Here is a 23,057-nt window from a genome sequence, read left to right on the forward strand (position 1 = left end):
TTTGGATGGAATTTGGTATTTTCATTGTAATAATTGGAATAAGGAGTACCACTCTTGTATGCTTGGAAAGCATTCACTTGTTCACTTGTTCACCTATATTCACTTTGGTCATGTCCCAAAGTTCCATAATTCTCACATACTCCACTTGGAATTGATGAAGATGCCACCATGGCATTAACATGTTGCTTAGGTGATTTGGAGGCTTCTTCAAGTTTAGCCATAGCCTTCTCAAACTTCAAGTTGATGGTATCAATATGAGCACTAAGTTGAGCACTCAATTGAGTAATAGAGTCCACTTCATGCTTTCCTCCTCTAGTAGCCTTTCGAGGTCTACTATATTGTGAGTTATGGACCGCCATTTCCTCAATCTTGTTCCATGTTTGATTATCGTCAACTTCGGTGAACATACCATTTGATCCCATGTTGAGAATGTTTCGGGAGTCTTCATAAAGACCATTCCAAAATTGTTGTACCAAGAACCACTCGCTAAGTCCATGATGAGGACATGAGCGACAAGTTCCTTTGAATCACTCCCAAGCTTCATACAAAGATTCTTCGTCCCTTTGTTTGAACCCCGTGATTTGGGCTCTTAGCATGTTAGTCTTTTCCGGAGGATAGAATTTTTTGTAGAAAGCAAGTGCCAATTTCTTCCAAGAGTCAATACCAAGAGTAGCCTTATCAAGGCTCTTTAACCATTGTTTCGCGGTACCAATCAAAGAAAAAGGAAATAAGACCCATCGAATTTGGTCTTGAGTTACTCCGGTTTGTGAAATCGCATCACAATAGTCACAAAAAGTCTTCATATGAGAATGAGGGTCTTCACTAGGCATCCCCACAAATTGGCTTCTTTCGACTAGTTGGATAAATGCGGATTTTGCAATGAAATTACCGGTTAAATGTTATGGTGTGGGAGTACCATTGGGTAGGTTCTCCTCGGTTGGTACGGAATGTGATGAAAACTTAGGCATTGTGGGTTGATTTTGTGGTTGATTTTGTGTTGGGTTCTCCTCTCCTTCTCTTGCAAAAGGGTTGATGAACTCAATATTGTTTGGTTGAATATCCACAATCTCACCAATACCTCTCAAAGTATTTCTAGCAAGTCTTCTATTGTTGGTCAAAGTCCTTTTAATTTCAAGATCAATGGGTAACAAGTTACCTTGTGATCTCCTAGACATGCAAAATATCAAACAACTTGAAAACAATTAGAACAAACCTTGAGGAGTTTTACTTCCCCAAGGCAAAGAAAGACACAACTAAGAATAATCAAAGAAAATCAAATCAAGTTAACACCGTCCCCGGCAACGGTGCCATTTTTTGGGTCGGTCTATTCTAGATTTCGGTTACTTGTCGTTAGGAGTACCTAGACCAAAACAATATTTATAACTTCACAAACTACTCTACTATTAGTAAAGAGGTAAGTAAAGGTCGGATCCCAAGGGACGGGTATTGATGTAGGATTTTCGATTGCAAAAAGTCGTGTCTAAGGGTGTCACAATTTGGGTTGAGATAGGAGATCAACTAAACTAAATAACAATGTAAATAAACAAGCAAGATGATTAAAATGGGATGTAAACAATTGATTAAAAGAACTAGGGTGTCATGGGTTTATAGGGGATTCATGGGAATTGATCATACAAACATATTCTCAAACTATAAGCAAGCAATTATTGTTGTGATAGGATCGAGTTGGTTTATATCTTACAATCCTAGGAAGGTTTGGGTCCCGGAGCCGAATCGATTAGATTGTACAACACCTACAAGTCGACTTAATCCTCCCTACTCAACTATATGCATGGTCTAATGAGACTCGAGTTTGTTTATGTCTTACAAGTCTCATTGAATAGGTAAGTGATGGGTAAAAAATGCAAGGATTCATAGGCTCGCATTTCATCAAACATAACATGTGCATAAGTTGAGATCACAACAAGCAAGCAAATAAATTATGTGAACATATTAGATTAAGCATGAACCATCCTCCATGTTGGTTTCCCCTAATTACCCATTAACCCTAGTTAAGAGACTACTCACTCATTATCAAGTTTAACATGCTAACAAGGTTGTCAATCACATTAACAAGGCAAAACATGATGAATAAATGGAAATGATTAACAATAATTAAAAAGGAATTAAGAGAATTATACCTAATGATGATTCCAAAATAATAAGCAAAGAATAATAGAAGTACTTGATGATTGATGGAAGGTTGTCAATCCTCCAAAATAAACCCCAAATAATCTTCAATTACCCAAAATAAATGATGAACAATAGAGAAATTAAGGAAATGAGATTTGTATTAATGCTTAATTAAGACTTGATTACAAGATTAAGATGAGATTAGAACATAAAAAGAGCATAAGAAGGATATATGAAGGATATGCTAATCCAATTAGTACATTGGGGTATTTATACTAAGGATTAGGTACATAAATTAGGGTAACTAAGGGCTTAAATGACGATTAAGACCCTTAAGAAAAGTTGAGGAAGTGCTCCTCTCGAAGGAGATGCTCATCTCCGCTTCGCTAGTCTTTTTAGAATATGCTCATCCCGAGCGGACTGAGGGAGAGACGGCCTGCACTAGAAAGGAATCCGAGCGGCTTACTCAGGGCGACGCTCGGATTGAGAGGGGTCAGGACGAGCGGACTGGCCACGGGACGCTCGGATTGTGGCAGGCCAGGACGCTCGTCCCGTGCACTTCGACGCCCGGATCATGGCCCAGCAACTTCTCTTCTTTTATTTCTCCAACAATCCTCAAGGATATTGTTGGGGATGCAAGGATCTTCTCATCATTGCCCATTTACTTCATTATTTACATAGGCTTTCTAGTCTTGTCTTCCCTTTGATGCTTGGTCATTAGATTCGATCAATTTAGCTCCATTTTGCCATGAAAATGCAAGGTTTGCCCTCCTCTCCTACCAAGGAAACAACACCTCAAAGAATATGCAAAACGAAAGACTAAAGATAGTAAACGACCCAATTATGCACTAAAAAGCATAGGAACGAGACTAATTCGGGGACTAAATATGCTCAAATATTGGTCACATCATTTTCACTACTTCATAACAATGGCTAATATAAAGAAAACAAACAAATATAAGATACCTTTGAAATAAAACTTCATCATCCTTGACAAACCTAAAATCTCTTCCTTTAAACCTAGAACTTGCTCCTTCATCACATTTCCACATGATGCATTATCAACTTCATCTTCAAATGCTATCTTCAACCTTTTTGTTATCGTCAAATGATCTTCAGTCAACCACGTTACAAAATTATTGCAATCTAAATATTTAAAATATGCTTTCTTTTGATTATTAATTAACCCGGATATCTTGATGATAGCGTTTTTTCCACATCGATTGCAAGCTTGATTCTTAAGGCTTTCAATTGGGTGGTTTCTTCACATTGAAGATGATGTCGACATAGGTAGAGAGAGAAAGAAGAAAATTGATTTGGGACAATTTAGCAAGTGAAGAAGATATAGATGTTAATATAGTTGAGGTTTAGGAAAAATGGAGGGAAAATCAAAGGCAAAGTGGAGGGAAAACATAAAGAGGAATGGAGGAAAAGAAATGCCAACAAAGAAGTCCACATAAGCTAAGTGACGGACCATTTAACGTCTAAACCAGCTTTACTCACGTTTTAGAGTAATTAATCATGTTCAGGGGTATAAATGAGGGATTATAGAAACACAAGGGTATCAAATAGAAAATGAAAAAACACAAGAGAAAAACCAAAAAAAAAACTTTTTCACTACATTTCTGTATGAATTTGGATACGAAGTATAATACAAACGGTTATCTTGGGGTCGGGTTATCAGCGGATGACGAATCGGGTCGGGTCATTAGCGGTCCGTACCAAGTCAAGTTACCAACATATATTTTATTTTATGTATTTAGTCTGTGATGTGTATTTTATGTTTATACAATGTGTAAGTGTATTAATTGTAGTTTTAAGTGAAAACAATTAACGTAAATGTTATTTTGGCCCTATTTACACTATTATTAAGCTAATTCATTATCGGGTTATCCATCGGGTTGAGTTAATATTTGGTCGCGGTCGGTTCAGGTCGGGTTCGGGTTGTAAAAATAAGGTTGCTCTCGGTTATCGGGTTAGCCTCGGTTCGAGTTAGGTCTCGCGGTTTCAATTCACTCAATTTTCGAATTTTATTGGATCGGGGTTCAGGCTGGTCAAGTCAGCTTTTACTCGCTCCTGTGTACTGTGATTAGTGTGGCATTCAACGCCCTTTCTTTTTTAGCACCAATTCAAACATCCAAAACACCCGCAAATTGAAAGCCTATAATTTACTCCATATCTTTCATCCTTCGAAGTAAAGTGAACAGTTTGATAGAAATAAATAGGATAAATTATCAATTACTCCCTTTTAAATTACACATTTTAAAATTTACTCCCTTTTATAAAATTTTCCAAAAATTACCACCAAAATATTGCCAAAGTTTAAAAATTGCTACCAAACTCCAACTTTTATGTTTTAAGGACGAAATTGCCCCTAATTAATTTAGTTCTCATATTGCATCAATCTCAATTACCGCCCTCCAACCTCCAATCACCACTGATCTCCACCACCACTATCACCCACCCTCACCCTATCCCTGAACTCGCCATACTTCGGTGACCACTCATCCTTTAAATACCCAAACTATATCCTCTTAAACGATGTTCTTTGGTGCTGTATATGGAGTATTTAATGACAATTAAGTTTCTTGCTATTTTTTTAGATAAAAGGTTTCTCAAATGCATTATATGGAGTACTTAAGGTTTCGTTAACCTACATTAGTACTATATTAATATGATTTCAGAAGGTTGGGCATGCCTATTCTGTGTGTCATGCTTGTTGTGAATGTCCGCCTTATTATATTTGTCTTTCGTTCTTGCTAGCTAGTTCTTTGTACATACCAAGCGTCACAATGCTTGTTTTCTTGATTTTTTACAGTTCTACATTCCTAAAGAAATTACAGTATTAATATATAAAGTTACTGACTTATGGTATAGTTTGGGTTTTTAAAGGATGGGTCAGTGGACTTTGGCGAGTTCGAGGTTGGGGTTAGGTGTGTGATAGTGGTGGTTGGTGGTGGAGATCAGTGGTGGTTAGTGGTTGAAGGGCGACAATTGAGATTGATAAGTAATAAGAGAACTACATTAATTAGGGACAATTTTGTCCAAAAAACATAAAAGTTGAGGTTTGGTATCAATTTCTAAACTTAGACAATATTTTGGGTGTAATTTTTGAAATTTTTTATAAAAGGGAGTAAATTTCAAAATGTGTATTTTAAAATAGAGTAATTGATAATTTAAACTTCTTTTAATAATAATTTTTATTAAACTTTTAATAATAATTATTATTAAATATTATAAAAGTTACTTTCTCCGTTTTTATATGATGTACTCATTTGTTAAATATATGAGTGAAGTATTTTAATAAAATGGGTACATATGAGAATGGAGGAAGTATATAAAATTGACTTTTTAGTTGTGTTTGTAATTTTAAATAATACTCCCTCCAATTCACCATATTCTTCCCTATTTCCTAAAACGGTTATTTGTTTTCTTCCCCTTTCTATTTTTGGTAACTTTTTACTCTTATTTTATTCATACCTCTCTCCTATTACCCCACCCACCCAACTCTTTTAATCCTATTTTATTCCTTACTTTAATATTTGTGGCCCACAATTCATTATTTAACTCTTAATTATTCATCCCTCTCTCCTATCACCAAACTCCACCCAACTTTTTATCAATATAATACTCCATTTCTTAATTCTTGTGCCCAATGTAAAGAGGAAGAAAATAGAGGATTGGAGGGAGTAATAAAAAAAAATAACTATTTTTTCAAATATATTATATAAATTAATTTTTTTTAAATTAATGATTTAACTTTGATCCACGGGTCAATCCGTTTGAGTTGGGTCTCAACCCTAAAATAACGGGTTATTTTGGATTTGGGTCAAACGGGTAGCGGGTCGAAAAAAACTGGATTTGTAGCCCATTTTCGAGTCGGGTCGAATTTTGACGGGTCTAAGTTTTATTGAAATTGCGACCAAGAAATATTGAATTTGAGCAAACCTAAAAGATAAGAAATGGATACTATAGAACAGATACAATCGTGTAACAAATCGAATAGCTATAATACATGGTTATACGAATAGTTGTACAAACAGACTATGGTGCTGTTTGGCCAAGATTTACAAGTGCTTTTACAACTGAAAAAATAGAAACTAGGCCAAACACTATAAATTAGATGGGTGTAAAACAACTTTTGAAAAGTTAAAACTTATAAAAAAGCCACTAAAAGCAGAAGCTGCAAATACCTACTTCTACTTCTACTTCTCACAATCTCTACTAGATGTACAATTGTTTTGGTTTTTTATTTTTTGTAGTCTATAATTATAATATTTTTCACCCTATTATTGCCTTTTTTTTTAACCGGCTGCTTCTAATGGTAAGTTCTTTAAGTCATGTGGATATTGATTATTGCTATATATTTACTCCGTATATTGCTTATGATTTGGGACTTTGGGTTTATGGTATTTTTTAAATATAAGCTCAATATTAATTATATAAAAAGGAAAAATAATTTACGATTTGAGATGAAAAGAGTATGAGACGACCCTTTTAATAATGTATAAGACCGCCTTTCAGTGTGAGATGATCCTTTATATGTAAAAATTGAATGTTTGACTTATAAAAGTAATATCTCATAGTATAAAACTATAAGACGGTCTTATTTTATAATTATTTTTTCTTTGGCTAAGTACGTAGTAATTGTTTTGTAGTTAAATTGCCCACCAATATAAATGCTTAATGCTTTTGTTTATAGTTTGACTATTATATTTGTATGTGATGAGTTTCATCATCTTGCAACATAATAAGTTGATACTAGTTTTCTTGCCCGTGCGTTGCACGGATATTAAAATAATGTGTGATAAATTTCACAATAAAATGGAATATAGACATATAGTACATCGTTCATGTCTAAGATTTTATGTATGCCGCATGACCAACAAATAATTCTCGTTAACATGATATTGACATAAGAATAAAAGAGTGTTTGATTAATAAAATACTTTTTTTTAGGAAAATAAAACCAATATGAAGTTTATATATATGATACTTAGACTGATAGTTTTTTAGAATTTGTTCATTAATACCTATTTGTTTTTCAATTGGTCAAGGAAAACAATAATATCTACTTTGCATAATCAAGTTAATGATGCAACAAATCTCCTTCTTTAGAATAACAACCATAATTTAATCATTGTTGGGTTAAATGGTAGTTACGTAAAAACATTTACAGGTAGTTAAATGTTATATCTCCCGGTCAAACTATAGACGTACCTTTGAATGTGAACCAAATACCAACACAATACTACATGGATGGGGCTGCTTATGACACCCCTCTATAACAATAGTCTTGCCCCCATCTTCTCATTTGAAACAAAATACTCCACGCAGAACCCTATTTTTCTTCCCTATTCACACACATGATCTAAAACAATCTTATCCCTTAAAAGATCGATCCTTGTCTTCGAAACTTCTCTCAAATTTATCCAACCAAGTGACAAACTAAACCCCCCACTTCTAGAAAAATCCACAATCCAATGGAAACTAACCCCACTAATTTAACCGCAAAATAAAACATCAGCCAGTGTAATTAGTTCTTACTACTTGAAACAACCTCCAATCCACTACCACTATCACCACCTTTCTGCTACGTTTTACATCTAAGAAGTCATAAATCTCATTCACCTCCATGAAACACCAATCTTTACTCCAGATGATGTGGATCCTCGTCTCCCTTATCGAAAACAATTTATTTCTCCTTCAACAAAGAAAAGTTTAAGAAGGAATCTTCCCTCTTATCTCTCTCATTTTCCCTTCCTAGTCTTTTTCTCGTCCCCTCCCCTACCTCCATTCCAGATACTCAAACAAAGTGTTTGGGTAATATGTTTGTAAACTGAATAAGTTTGAATATTATATATATACACGAACTTTGCTATTTATTTCATTTTGCATAAATAAATCTAACTACCTCCATCTCATTTTTATTGTCCTTTTTTCTTCAAATTTTATTATCTCATAATTATTATCCCCTTTCTAGATCTAGTAAGGAAAAACTTTAGTCAACCAACTCGTCACAATCAACCTCATTCCCACTCGAAACAACCTTTAGACCACTACTTAATCCTTTCGGTTCACACATAAAACGGTCTAAAATGCAAAGCTTTCATCTCTCTCTTAAAAAGTCCATCTAACTAACAGAAAACTATCCGCTACTTTCTGAACTTCATCATTTTTACATCCCGTAAATATTAAGTTGAACATGACAAAAAAATGCAGAAACTTAGGTTTTGTTTGATAACGACAGATTGAACATTTTTTTTTCAGCATTTTGAGAGTTTTTACAATATTTAAATAACAAATGTGCTATTTTGAGTGTTTATCATCGACATATTGAAATAGTGAATTGTGGTGTAATTTTCTGTTTTACATTATGACCTTTAATTAGTATATTGTAAGAAAATAAAAATTGAGTTTTTTTTATCTCCGAGGAAATTAAAGATCAAACTTTATCTTTATCATATTTATAATTAATATTCTTCACTTAAAATATATAAATTTAAGCAAGTTCAAATAAGTTAGCTAAAAGTTATAAATCACAAATTGTACGAAGTAGTATAATCATTTTTTTTATTAATATGAAATAAATGTCATAAACTTCATGAGAATATTAATGCGGTAGAGAACTAAAGAAGAGTTGGCAAGTACGTGGCCCTCTTTTAGGTTTAAATTTTTTCAACTCGTCACAATCAACCTCATTCCCACTCGAAACAACCTTTAGACCACTACTTAATCCTTTCGGTTCACACATAAAACGGTCTAAAATGCAAAGCTTTCACCTCTCTCTTAAAAAGTCCATCTAACTAACAGAAAACTAACCGCTACTTTCTGAACTTCATCATTTTTACATCCCGTAAAGATTAAGTTGAACATGACAAAAAAATGCAGAAACTTAGGTTTTGTTTGATAACGACAGATTGAACATTTTTTTTTTTAGCATTTTGAGAGTTTTTACACTATTTAAATAACAAATGTGCTATTTTGAGTATTTATCATCGACATATTGAAATAGTGGATTGTGGTGTAATTTTCTGTTTTACATTATGACCTTTAATTAGTATATTGTAAGAAAATAAAAATTGAGTTTTTTTTTATCTCCGAGGAAATTAAAGATCAAACTTTATCTTTATCATATTTATAATTAATATTCTTCACTTAAAATATATAAATTTAAGCAAGTTCAAATAAGTTAGCTAAAGTTATAAATCACAAATTGTACGAAGCAGTATAATCATTTTTTTTTATTAATATGAAATAAATGTCATAAACTTCATGAGAATATTAATGCGGTAGAGAACTAAAGAAGAGTTGGCAAGTACGTGGCCTCCTTTTAGGTTTAAATTTTTTCATTTATTTTTATATTTTTGCCTAAAGGTGGTTAAAGCATCGTATTATGCATGACGAATATGTTTCACCCTTCCCCAATTCGTATCTCTCCCTAAATTATAGTGATGATGTGCTCAATTTATACACAAATAAAAATATATAGCATCAACAATAATTAGTTTGGTACATATAATTGAATAGTACCGTTTTTTATGCATGTAAATTTGTCAGAAGAAATGTTTGAGAGAGACGATCTTCACTATATTAGGGAAAGACTACTCTTACCCTTTTATGTATTTTCCATGACTTTTTTTTTTAAATGTTGATCGGTGCTTGAATTGAATTTTAACCTTATACATATTTCTATAATAAGTGTATCTAATTTATCTTCAAGCCTCATTCAAATCTATTTTATTACTCGTGGTACCATTTTTACAATATCATGTTTTGAAAAACTTTATTGTTTTGAAAAACTTGCTGATAATTTGCGAATCGAAATATCATATCATGATTATGAGTATTAAACAATATAAAATTGCGGTTATAACTATGACATTACATAATTTTTATTAGAAAAAATACGCTTAAAGGTGAAAAGTTTGACAAGTATAATGCAAGCCCAAATTATATAGTAAACAAAAAAAATCAAAAAAGTCGAATAAAGGCAATTAGGCCAAACACATCAAATTTGGAAAAAGTACTTTTACAAAAGTTAAAGTAAACAATCAACTTTTTTAAGTAGTTTGTGGAAAAACTCATTTTAAAAAGTAAAAACTCTTTTAGGTAAACTTGGTCAAACATCACCTATAGCGTTCAAACAAATTAAAAATTCAAACAGGAAAAAACAGCTCAGGTATATTGAAATACGAGTATATTAGATCAACTATTGATACAAAATACCATCACAGATCAGATCAGATACAAGTATAAATGATTACTTATCCTATTTCCAATTGGGTTTGAGACGAAAACTCCCTTGGAAAATGTAGTTGAGCGGGGCAGACCCATTTGTGAAATGTAATATTGATTAAACAAAATGAAAAGCGGAATCAAATTACAAACCAAAAAAAAAGTAAAAGGAAAAGAAAGCGGCATAGATGGAGGCATAGGTTTACTAGGAAGTGAGGAAGAAGGCAGGTTGAAGGGCTAAGTAGAGGAGTTTGAAGCATACGCATGTGAAGGTGACGAATACCAACCCGTATATTAACCGAATACCCATGGCTTCTTATATGTTTATGTGCTCGATCTAATTTGTTCTTGATTTGATTTGATTTTAGATGAAGACAGAAAAATGGAGAGAAGTGGCGAGCAGAGAATTGTGTGTGTCAGATATGGACCAAACCCAAAGGATACGATACGGAATTAAAGTAATCGAAAAAATATATAAAACGGAAAATTCTAGCGGTACATAAATTCTTATAGACGACGCATATCCATCTATAGTTATAAACGAGCTAAATATCCACTCATTTTAAGCAAAACGGACCAAATGTCAAATGTCACCAGTGTCATTTTCTAAGCTACAACAGGTAGTTTATCGCATGAAAATGGTACTAGTGACATTTGGCGTTAAAGTGGTGACATTTGACCCGTTTTGCTAAGTGAGTGGATATTTGGCCCGAGACTCTTTGGTACCAATAAGTTCACATTTTGCACATCGCCAATTTTTTGAACCGGAAAACTTAAGATTATAACTCGTGTTTTACGAGCTCAGAAAATGACTATTTTCTTTTCAAGTCGATCAGCTTTCTAAGAACTACGATTTGAAAATAAAGTTTGTCGAGTTTGGAACTCGTGACCAAGAAATATGGTCACTCAAACTTTGTTCGGTAAAAAAAAATGACATACAAAAACACATAGCTACAAGATCCAAATATGATACTTTTTCTTTTAAATCGTAGTAGCTCTCTAAAACATGCCAATTTGAAAAAAAAAATCGTCATTTTCTAAACTCGTCAACAAGAATTATGCCTCATAAAGTTATCCGGTTCGAAAAATTAGATATTTCGTGCTAAGTGTCAAAAGCTCGGAGATACCCCGTAAATTTTCCGAAAATAAATAGAAAAATTTGATCAACTCTAACTTTTGGCCCACTGTTCTAAAACCATGATTCTTTGATTATTAAAATATAATTTGATCAACTACACCCTTTATTTTCTAATCATTTGCTTGCTTTTTTATTACTTGTGAGATATTTTAATAAAAAATAAATAAATAATTGAACGGAGCGAGTATAACTTTTAACCACGATATTTTAAAACCGCTAATATTTTTTTTTCAAATTAATTGTCATGACGAGAACTCCGCCTGTGAGTGTTTTCGGGCATTCACTGCCGGTCCCAAGCTCGGATAAAGGAGGAGGGTTGCGGTAGGTCTGTGGCAGCCAGCATAAAAACTTAGTCACATTTTATGGACATGAATCGGAATTTGAACATCGTTGGGGCGTCTCCTCAGAAGCGACGCGCTGCACTTCTTAGACCCGGGTGTAGTGAAAAGTATGTGAGGGTTGCTAGGTCGTCGCCCGGAAGCGACGCGCCATCTTTACATCCGGGGTGGTGTCAAATAGGCAAGGGTGCGCTACATCTTCTAGACCCGGGTGTAGTGAAAAATATGCAAGGGTTGTTAGGTCGTCGCCCAAAAGCGGCGCGCCACCTCGAAGTATGGGCGTGGTGTCAAATAGGTTTGGATCTAGGAAGCATGGTCAAGAGCGAGTAAAGAAATCAGGACATGACTTTAGGAAGGGTAGTAGGTTACGTTTTGGTACTTGGAATGTTGGCTCTTTGACAGGGAGATTAGCCGAGGTAGGGGAAGTTATGAAAAGGAGGAGAGTGCATATAATGTGTCTACAAGAGACAAAGTGGGTCGGAGATAAAGCAAGGGTGATAGCGCCTTGGGGTTATAAGCTTTGGTACACGGGTAAAGACAAAAGTCGTAATGGAGTGGGTATTGTCATTGATAAAGATTACATTGATGATGTGGTAGAAGTATCGAGAAAGAGTGATAGGATTATGAGCATTAAGCTTGTAGTCGGGGATGAGGTGGTGACGGTTATAAGTGCTTACGCACCTCAAGTAGGTTTGGATGCTTCTTTTCGACGAGCCTTCTGAGAAGATTTGGAAGAGGTTGTAGAACGAGTACCTATTGGAGAGAAATTGATCATTGGTGGTGACCTCAATGGGCATGTGGGTACTAGTCGAGTTGGCTTTGAGAACATTCATGGGGGTTTTGGGTTCGGGGAGAGAAATGAAGCAGGAAGTGACATATTGGATTTTGCTTTGGCATATGACTTGGGTGTAATGAACACTTGGTTCAAGAAAAGACATTCTCATTTGGTGACTTATAGAAGTGGAGGTAATGCTAGTTAGATTGACTTTCTTTTGGTAAGGAATGTGTGGAGGAAAGAGTACACCGATTGCAAGGTCATACCCGGGGAAAGTGCCGCAACACAACATAGACTAGTGGTTCTTGATTTTCGGGGTAAGAGAGACTTGAGGAAGAGAAAGGTAATCGGTGAGGCACGGATCAAGTGGTGGAAGCTACAAGGGGGAAACCAACAAGCGTTTTTGGATAAGGTTGGAAGTAGCGATATTTGGTCGGATTGCGAGGAGAAAGATATTGATGCAACGTGGGATAAATTGGAGCATGTTGTAAAGGATTTGGCGAGGGAGGTGTTAGAGGAATCTAAAGGGAATAGACCATCAAGTAAGGACACATCTTGGTGGAACGATGTGGTGAGACAAGCGATAAAGACTAAACGTGAATGCTATTAGGTTCTGGGGAAATGCATGAGTGATGAGAACTTTGAAAAGTACAAGGAGGATAGACGAGCCGCTAAAAAGGCCGTACGGGATGCGAGGGCAAAAGTTAACCAAGAAGTGTATGCCAGGTTGGACACGAGAGAAGGAGAGAATGATATCTATAAACTGGCTCGCATAAGAGACCGAAAGACGAGAGATATTGGGAGAGTTAGGTGTGTGAAAGATATGGACGACAAGGTTCTCAGTTCGGATAACGAAATAAAGGCTATATGGAGTTCTTACTTTGATAATTTATTCAATGGACATCAGGAACAAGGTTTTGGGGATGTAGAGGTAACACCAAGCATGGTTAATCGGGAATTTGTGCGTAGAATACAAAAGAGTGAAGTTAGAAAGGCGTTAAGGAAGATGGGGTCAAAGAAAGCAGAGGGACCGGATGGTATACCCATAGAAGTTTGGAGGTGCTTCGGGGAGAAAGGGATCGAATGGGTAACCATGCTCTTCAACAAGATTTGGAGGAGCAACAAGATGCCATCGACTTGGAGGCGAAGCACTCTTGTCCCTTTGTACAAGAACAAAGGTGATGTTCAAGAGTGTTCCAATTATCGGGGAATTAAACTTATGAGTCATACGATGAAGTTATGGGAGCGGGTAATCGAGCAAAGGCTTAGGAGATGTGTAGACATCTCGGAAAACCAATTTGGATTTATGCCCGGGAGATCGACTATGGATGCGATTTTTATCATGAGACAGTTGATGGAATACCATCGGGACAAGAAGAAGGACTTACATATGGTTTTTATTGACTTGGAAAAGGCATATGATAGGGTACCAAGAGAAGTACTTTGGTGGGCTTTGGCAAGAAAAGGTGTGTCGCGAAAACATATTGACCTCATAAAGGACATGTATGAGGGGGCTAGTGCAAGTGTTCGCACTAATGTTGGGAGAACGGAAGAATTTCCTATTACCATCGGGGTGCATCAAGGTTCCGCACTTAGTCCTTTTCTCTTTGATATAGTTATGGATGAGTTGACAAGGGATATTCAGGACGACATCCCTTGGTGTATGATGTTTGCTGATGATATTGTGTTGATTGATGAGACAAAAGAGGGGGTGGAGAGAAAGTTGGAATTGTAGAGGCGGACTTTAGAGACTCGTGGGTTCAGGCTGAGCAGGAGTAAGACTGAGTATTTGAGGTGTCAGTTCACTAAGGTGGCGGGGTTGAGATCGACAGAGGCGGGGAGTATTATTTTCGATGGGAATGTTGTTGAGGGTTCGGATTTCTTCAGATATCTAGGATCTATTATTCAAAAAGATGGGGAGTTAGACGGAGATGTGGCTCACAGAATTAAAGCGGGATGGTTGAAATGGAAGAGTGCTTCAGGGTTTCTATGCGATAAAGATATGCCCCAAAGATTAAAGGGAAAATTTTATCGCACGGCAATTAGGCTCCTTCTACTTTACGGCTCCGAGTGTTGGGCCGTGAAGCATTGTCACATTCAAAAGATGAGTGTGGCGGAGATGCGCATGTTGAGGTGGATGTGCGGACATACAAGGAAAGATCGGTTAAGGAATGAGGTGATTAGGGAAAAGGTAAAAGTGGCGCCAATAGAGGACAAGATGATGGAAAACCGACTAAGATGGTTTGGCCATGTGAGAAGGAGACCTATGGACGCACCAGATTAGGAGGTCGGAGACTTGGAGAACAGAAAAAGGTCCCTAGAGGCGAGGAAGGAAGACCGAGACAGACATGGTTGAGAGTGATAGAGCACGATATGAGAGTTCTGGGGCTTGAGGAGAGTATGGTGACGGAGAGGGCACAATGGAGGGAAAGGATACATGTGGATTTTTAGTATTTGATGTTTTTTGACAGATTTAATGTTTTTTTATTTAATTTAAAGGAATTAAATTATTTATTTTTCTCTCCTTTATTACACTTTTTCACCAACCACTTTCCTATAGATTTTACCTGGTTTATTCCGGATCCTTAACTCTATTTTTTAAAAATCGTTTTAATCTTTTCTCTCGATTTAAATTTTAAGTTTTTATAAAAGAAAGACGGAATTCGATTTTAAAACCCCTAAGTTTACCTTGACTTTCCATTACATTTTCGTTCTTCCTTTTTGTTTTTCATCTTCCCTTTTTATTCGCATTTTGAGGCGTGCGTTCACCCATGGACGGTTCGAAAGGATGATTCATGTCAACCGACCCCAAATCATTTTGGGATTAAGGCTCTGATGTTGTTGTTGTTGTTGTAATTGTCATGACGAGATCATCTATTTTTTTTTTTCGATCAAGCCTTGTTGACAATCAATAGTTGTCTATTTGAAATAGCACAAATTCTCATTATAGACGGATACTATCCGTCTATACGTATAGACGGATACCATTTTCCCTCACAAAATATCCATTTGCCATAAAGTGGGAAGCACATGGGGGTGCCCCACCTTGTCCCCCTACCCATTTTATTAGAGGTCTTTACCCGTCTGTTCGCCCCACCCGTCTATACCAAGAGCTATTGTTGAAATAGATAAGAAAATAATTCTATATGTTTTCTCTTATTTTTTCTACAATAATTTCATCTACATTTTTAGTATAATATTCCTAAATTTAAAAAAAATAAAATAAATAAAGGTAAGATATAGATAGAAAAAAAAACTCATTTTGTTAGAACAAATATAAAATCAATTAGTCTTGCTGAAGACGGGTCGGAGCAAGTGACGGATAATGCCACTCACAAAACGGATAGGGGGACAAGGTGGGGGCACCCCATGTGCTTCCCTCTCTCCTCTAATTGGGTCATTTGTGAGGGAAAATGGTATCCGTCGCTCCAAAGTGACGAAATACGTGCCGTCACAAATGAGAATTTGTGATATAAAATATACGTTTAAATATATGTAAAGCATAATTCATCAAATAAAGTGAATCAAATGGAATGGAGGAAGCTATGAAGATGACGATTCTGTTGGTAATTTACATGTGAAGCTATCCTGTTAGTATTCCCTTGGATATATTTAGGTTTGAATATCTTTAGATATATGAAAATCCATTTAGCTTTACTTTGATTCAAATTAAATTGGATTTTATTCATGTTTCTCATACCAAATCTTCAATTAAATATCAAATCAAATACTTTTATCAAATTTTCAAATTCGAATTTATTTTACAGGTCTAATCCTGCAACCTTACATGCTTTACGTTTAAACGAGCAATAAATGAACATAACAAAAACACAGTTCCCTTAACACGTGTACTATAGGTGTATCTGTTTGCTAGGCACGTACTCCATACTTTAGGGGCCAGGTTGTAGCTTACCTTCAAAGTAACGTAACAAGGAAGAAAGTTCCTCTCTTGACAGCCGCGGATATTTATCTATCTTTACTTGACATACAAAAACTAGGAAAAGAGGGGACCATTTGTGACGATTCTTACAAAGAAAAGTAAACAATTGAATGAGATATCTAAAAAATAAATGGGTAAACAAATGGCCGGGAAGAAGTGAATACTGAATTAGAAGGGCGAATTTCCTTCCAAAAGACAGGTAAAACGTTTGAGCATATGCATTTATGCAAAAATGATCTAACCAGTCAAACTATTTATACATTTTATTGCTTGAAGAGAAAAGTTGTTTCAAGCCAATCCAACCTTGAAATGGTACAAGGTGCAAACAGATTAAAAATTAACAGATTTTGCAATAGAATGCAAATCTCTTTGCAATTGGAGACGCCAATCAGCTGCCGGTTGACTAATCTTACAACATCCATGTTGTACGATCCTTGGGTGCATAATCGCTGAGCCATGTTTGATGGACATGCTCCCACAACAATTCGCTTACAGAGTCGGGACTCTGCATCAGGGAACCAGACACAGTTAAAACTCGAGCACATGTACAGCAGCAGAGATGAAAGATGTTATAGTTTTGAACTTGCCTTGGATCTCAGAAGAGTTGTTACTACACGGCAATGTAACTCTTCACCTGGAAGTGCACAAAAAATAATCATTCCCCACATAATTCGATTGGGTGAGGGACTTAAGAAAACTTGTAAATACTGTCGCATGCCTGCCAGTAAGGGACCCCCATGCGCATGTAAATTATAGTCGGTCATACAAATTATTTTGATCAGCGAGCATTCATCTCGATTCCTAAAATTTATTTGATATAATAAATTGAGGTTGTGGGAGGGGGCTCATATCTCATATGGTTTCAAGTTCTCAGCCAAAACTTTTATCTAAATAAACTCCTCTATTAGCGACAGCAGCAGAGAGCAGGAGCGCCTTAGTTTCATATCTCATACCCTGCATAATCACAGCAGGGTACTTCACAACATCTAAGGTGTAGCTGGGACCAGATGGTCGCAAATTGCTTGCACTTATACTAGCCTTGCTTAAATTCTCCAACAATACACCGCAACAAGAATCCAAATACAATAAATTTAATCTCGCTTCCGTCACGCTCGCAGTAGCGTTTATCGCGGCCTAATGTAGCTAAATGCGGCCAATGTTGCTTAGAAGGAATGCATCTACTCTTTAATCACTATGCCGAGAGACGATTTATATTCTCCTATTTCAGATGGCCAATAATACCCTTTAAATTTTTATAGATTGAACAGTTTTTTAAATAGTGTGGCATCAATTTCTCCTATTTCAGATTTACAACTCCTGCTGCACCAGCTATTATGCTGCATCAAGTATTTATGTCATCACCATGTAGTCATTCCTTCAGCACTATTTACCTCTAAGCATCAGATTCCCAATGTACACTTCCCCTTCACCACAATTCATGGGGGCTTGTCCTTTAGAAGCAACCAAAAAATGGTTGCTCCACGCCTCCCACCTGGAGGCATTCCTTTATTCTCCATAAAAACTTCCTTACATTTTTCTCGAAAGTAGCCCTCATCTTGACAACTTAGTACTTGCCCATTTTTTGGTTTAACATTTAGGAGAAAAGGGGGAAGGGCGGGGGAGTACACCAATGTCATACATATTTCAAATCGTTCCTATGTTAAAAATGATTCTATTTAAGCTTGAAGGAGGGAAAATTAATCCCTCTGTAGTCTGTTGTCATATTGCTAGCTAAATAAACGTATCTGTCTTCCTTTCCCCTCCGAATCTGTCCATAAAGGGTTAATGTTGTTATCATCTTAATGATATGTCAAGGACAATCTAGTAGTAAATCATCTTAACTATAAATTAAGAGTATTGTTCACTTTTCCCATGGTTGAAAATTGAAATTAGAGAATGGAACACATCTTGAGAGTCACAACATTAAAAAAGGGTGAATATCCCTTAATAACTCATAGAAGTTTCAGTTTGACACAGTGAGAACATGTAACTAATAAAGACTGATCACAAGAGATAGCAAGTTGATACAATATTTAACAGAAAAGGACTTACCAGACAACTCCCACTTATCAAACCTCACTAACCATGCGTCATTGCTTATCCTTGTTGGCAAGAGGCGATCAATCCAAACCCGATGTCTTGTCCCCTGACGATCTCCATAGCATTTCCTCATTGTATCTATGCATTCATGAAGAGTGAGCTCCTGACCGGATGGATGGATAAAGACCCCCAACGGGTGCTGTGATTTACAAATAACAACAATAATGAGACTGAGACGCTGTTAAACATCATATCAACACAGCAAAGACACAATAATATACAAAAAGAAAAATTAAGAAAAGAACCATGAATTTAGCATTGAAATGTATCTATCTTAAACTACCCAGATCACAATTACTGCTGAAAGGAAAAAAACATTGCCCAACTAGGATAACTAATGGAACCAGAAAAATTTAACGTGCAAAAGTTTTAAGACGAGCCATATCATGAAAAAATATATTGCCAGGAACTCTCTGTTCTCACAATGTACAAAAGCTGTTAAACATTAAATTTAGATCGCTGATACCCAATGATGCTTCCATAAAATGGAGCTAAACCACAACTTTGTACGGCTCTAAACTAGAATACTAGATTGATGCTACACATTGTTATCTTATCAACAACCGCAAGTACATCAACAAGAACAGGACATCAGTTTAGAACAACTGCAAATATAACAATCTTACCAAAAGAATATTCCGAATATCTAACGCTGCATGATCAACATTTCATCCGTGAACAGAATCCACAACTCAACATACAGAAAACAATGGTTCTCTCAAGTAACCAAAAAAAACACGCTCTTGATTCGTTGACAGAAAACAATGGTTCTCTCAAGTAACAAAAAAAAACACGCTCTTGATTTGTTGACATAATGGAGTGTGCGGTTTTAAAATCAAGGGCCTCCAGCTTTCTTAAGATGCTATCTAATTACAAAGAATTCTAAAGTACATCACTTACACAAACTGATTTGAGGCTGGAGTAGTATGCTTCATTGTTGTCAACTTCACCGCGCCTCCATCTCTCGTAAAACAAGTAAAATTTTACGATTTCATGACCAGGATTTACACAGTCCAATGGACAATCGTTGAAATCCATAACATCTCTAGGGGAAATGTTCGGACCAAGGCCAAAATGGCCAATAGCTTGGATTATACCAGCAGCACATCTCTCAGTTGCATGAATTATTTTAGGGTTGCCTTTTCCATTTTGAGCAAACCATTGTAGTAGTTCCTCTTGAGCATTGCTAACCTGCATTGTACCAGAACCAAATTACTACAACACAAGTCACCATATCCGCAATTGATATATTTGAATAATGTAGAAAAGTAATCTAGCAACCAACCATAACACCATGAACATCTGGAATACTGAACAGCTCCGCATCATTTCCAGAATCACCACAAACAAGGGTATTGGTGGGTGGCTTTCCCTCAGACTTGAACTTCTTAAGCAAATATGCAAGGGCTTGCCCTTTTCCAGCACCTTGAGGCAATATATCCAAGTCGATACCTCCACTGTAGATTATCTTAACATCCAACTAGAAATAGTAAAAAAAATTCTGATGAGCACCTAAAATCATATATTGTCTAATTTAACTAGAGTTTGATTAAATGATAGTAGCTATTACCCCACGCTTTTCCAATCGTTCTGCAAGAACCTTCGTCACTTCTTGTGCTTTCTCCTTCTCAACGTAGAAGCTAATTTTGTGGGCTCGTTGCTCTGTCTCTGCCTGCATTATCCCAAAAGCGTAAGAGACCAGAAGTACAATTTATACTACATTCTAAGCAATCAAAACCAGATTAAATAAGTCGACGACCAATTCAATTTCCTCAAAGTTATATCTATTACAATATGAATACTGGTGTGCAGGGATCAGAAAATATGTCTTTTACTGATAGCAACTAATTTTTTCATGCGATAAAAAAGGTCGTCAGTCTTCCATTGGGAATCGGGGGAAAGCATGAAGTGAATCTAAATCGTCTTACCAAATGGTCCTTTTGTTGATATTTAAATGTGAAGTGATCCTTTTAGTGTTCCCTTATAGAGTTATAGATATATTCAGGATTGAATCTCTTTCAGATATATGAAAATCCATTTAGTTTTGCTTTGATTCGAATTAAATCGGATTTTAGCTACTATTCATGTTTCTCATACCCTGTGATGCTCGGACTCTTCACCTGACCCTGAGGATCCGGTGGACAGGATCCGGACATGGATCCTTGACGGATCCTTCTATGAAAAATCGGTGTGAGAGTGTTTTGTTTTTAACCTCTGTTTTGTACAGCAGCCCTATATCAAGAGTGATCTTGACATGAATTTAATGCTGTAATAAAGTCTTCATCCATCTTAAACATGAAGAAACTACTTTTCCTTTCTTTCTTTGATTTTTTTAACTAATAATCAATTTTTTCAGAAAAAAAATAAAAATTAGCCGAGTCCAAATTTAAATTTGGATCCTCGTATCCGAGTCCTTGTTTTTTGAGATTTCAAGGATCCGACACTCGGATCCGTACCCGTGTCGGATCCTCGTATCCAAGTCCGAGCATCATAGCTCATACGAAATGGTCCTTTAATTGATATATCAAGACTGGATTACCAATTATGCTCAACGAACCTACGAAGCATGAGTAGTTCCTGCATATTCTATAATAGTTACACTTATATCTATATATTAGATTCTCTTTCAAGGGCTCGCTCGGGATGGGGGTAATTATTACCAGTCTTTCATGCGTACTCTATAATAGCTACACTTAAATCAATACATTAGATTCTCTAATAAGAGCGTATCTAGAATCAGAAAGTCGGATGTTACATATTCATATTGACACAGACAACATCGTCTCAAAATCATCAAAATAGACAAGAATTCCTCGTAAGTCGTAACACATAAAAACAAGTAAACCAGAAGCGGTTATCAACAGGATACCTGAGGCTTGAGCTCAGAAAACTTGGCAGCCTCCTCAATAACAACATTCCTATCCCATTTCTGATTCAAAACTTGGACCCAGCCGTCATCAGGAACCATGGTTTTACCATAAGTAATCTCAGTACCCACAGACATAATTGTAATATCAGGGGTCAACATAGGCTTCTCTTTCCTCAACTCCTTATAAAGAGTAGGTGACCTTCCAGTTGAAAATACAAGCAAGGAATCGTGGCGATAGTTCGATTCCCATAATGCATTGAACCTCAAAATTGAGATATTTTCAGGGTCATGATGATCAACCTAACAAAATGGCACAAGTTTGCTTTCAGGGTCACGATCATCATTATATACTACTCCCACCATCTCAATCACTTGTTTACTTTTGATTAAAGTACGTCTAACAAAGAATGGAGAAGGTAAACAAATGAATGAGACTGAGGGAGTACATAATTAATAATATCGGGTAAACTTTAGAAGGATATGAAGCAGTTGTTAACCCACCATTGTATGATCAAGATCTGAAACTATCATTAAACGTGCAGGAGAACTGAGACGATCCATAATTCTTGGGATTACCCTAAAATATTAAAAAAACAGAATCAAATGATCATATAGCATACACTCCGATTCTTTGGAATTGCCACATTCGTTCAAACTCTCCCTCACAAAGTTTAGAAAGGGAGCAATTCCAAAGAATCGGAGGGAGTGTCCCGTAAAACAGATACATCCGTCTTAACATTACCAGTTTAACACTGATTAAAAAACTAATCCATCTATAAAACTTTAAAGGGTATAAATATGTGAAACCCATAAGTTTGTAATTGGTTTTTGCATTTTAGTAGAATCATTCAAATAAAATGAGAAATTGCATCAATTACCCAGAAAAATAACACAAAATGAAGATTACCAACAAAGAGATAGTACCTAAAAGTTAGCAAGAATTAGTGCATCAAATTAAAACTCAACTATGATTCGTATACAACCATTGTAAACAAATTAGATGATTTGGTAATGAGATATATTTACCTGAACAACTATAGAAATAAGAAAAGACGATGGATAGAAGAAACTGCTTAATTATTTTTCATGTTATTATACGAATAAAATGATTTATTTAGTTAGTTATTTGTAAATTGATTATGTGGGTGCATTTGTTTTGGAAAGCGTGAAGATGATAAATTGATGATTTAAAGGGAGAGTGATTAGGGGAATATTGAGAACCAACAGAATACCATCCGCTTTCGTCTTACCGCTTCTTTTGTTTCATTCGACTATCATTCATGCGCTGGCCTAACCGTTTGTGTTGTGTTGTTTTAAGAGTAAATTATAAATGAGAAATGATAAATATAACCCATTAGATTGTATTTAAGCATTTATATCTTTCTAAATTTGGTATTAATTTAGAAATAAGGAAAAAGTTTACACATAAATCAATGCCAATTAATGTATATATTAAGTATTTATTTCCTTTTTTAGTTGCTTAAATACAACCCAAATGGGTTGTATTTATCATCCATTATAAATTA

At 35.8% G+C, this 23,057-nt stretch overlaps 1 protein-coding gene and 1 non-coding gene across 2 annotated transcripts; one reads left to right on the top strand and one right to left on the bottom strand.

The window, feature by feature from the left end:
- Positions 1-489: 489 nt before the first annotated feature.
- LOC141589347 (small nucleolar RNA R71) lies at positions 490-596 on the top strand. The gene has a single exon (XR_012520289.1). It is a non-coding gene; the product is annotated as a small nucleolar RNA R71 (small nucleolar RNA).
- Positions 597-16,707: 16,111 nt separating this feature from the next.
- On the bottom strand, positions 16,708-22,813 carry LOC141587026 (sucrose-phosphatase 1-like). The gene is made up of 9 exons (XM_074408440.1): positions 22,558-22,813; positions 22,033-22,108; positions 21,532-21,831; positions 20,233-20,334; positions 19,948-20,142; positions 19,563-19,853; positions 18,615-18,801; positions 17,150-17,196; positions 16,708-17,067 (listed from the first exon to the last, which is right to left on the bottom strand). The coding sequence occupies exons 2-9, from the start codon at positions 22,090-22,092 to the stop codon at positions 16,972-16,974; spliced, it is 1,278 nt and encodes a 425-aa protein (XP_074264541.1). The 5' UTR covers positions 22,093-22,108; positions 22,558-22,813; the 3' UTR covers positions 16,708-16,971.
- Between the last annotated feature and the right edge of the window lie 244 nt (positions 22,814-23,057).

This window comes from Silene latifolia, chromosome 6, assembly GCF_048544455.1.
Source record: "Silene latifolia isolate original U9 population chromosome 6, ASM4854445v1, whole genome shotgun sequence".
NCBI lineage: Eukaryota > Viridiplantae > Streptophyta > Magnoliopsida > Caryophyllales > Caryophyllaceae > Silene > Silene latifolia.

Coding starts and splice junctions, on each gene's coding strand:
- LOC141587026 (XM_074408440.1), bottom strand. CDS start 22,092: ATGGATCGTCTCAGTTCTCCTGCACGTTTAATGATAGTTTCAGATCTT. Junction 21,832..22,032: donor CAGATCTTGATCATACAATG/GTGGGTTAACAA, acceptor CCATTTTGTTAG/GTTGATCATCATGACCCTGA. Junction 20,335..21,531: donor TTTCTGAGCTCAAGCCTCAG/GTATCCTGTTGA, acceptor GGGATAATGCAG/GCAGAGACAGAGCAACGAGC.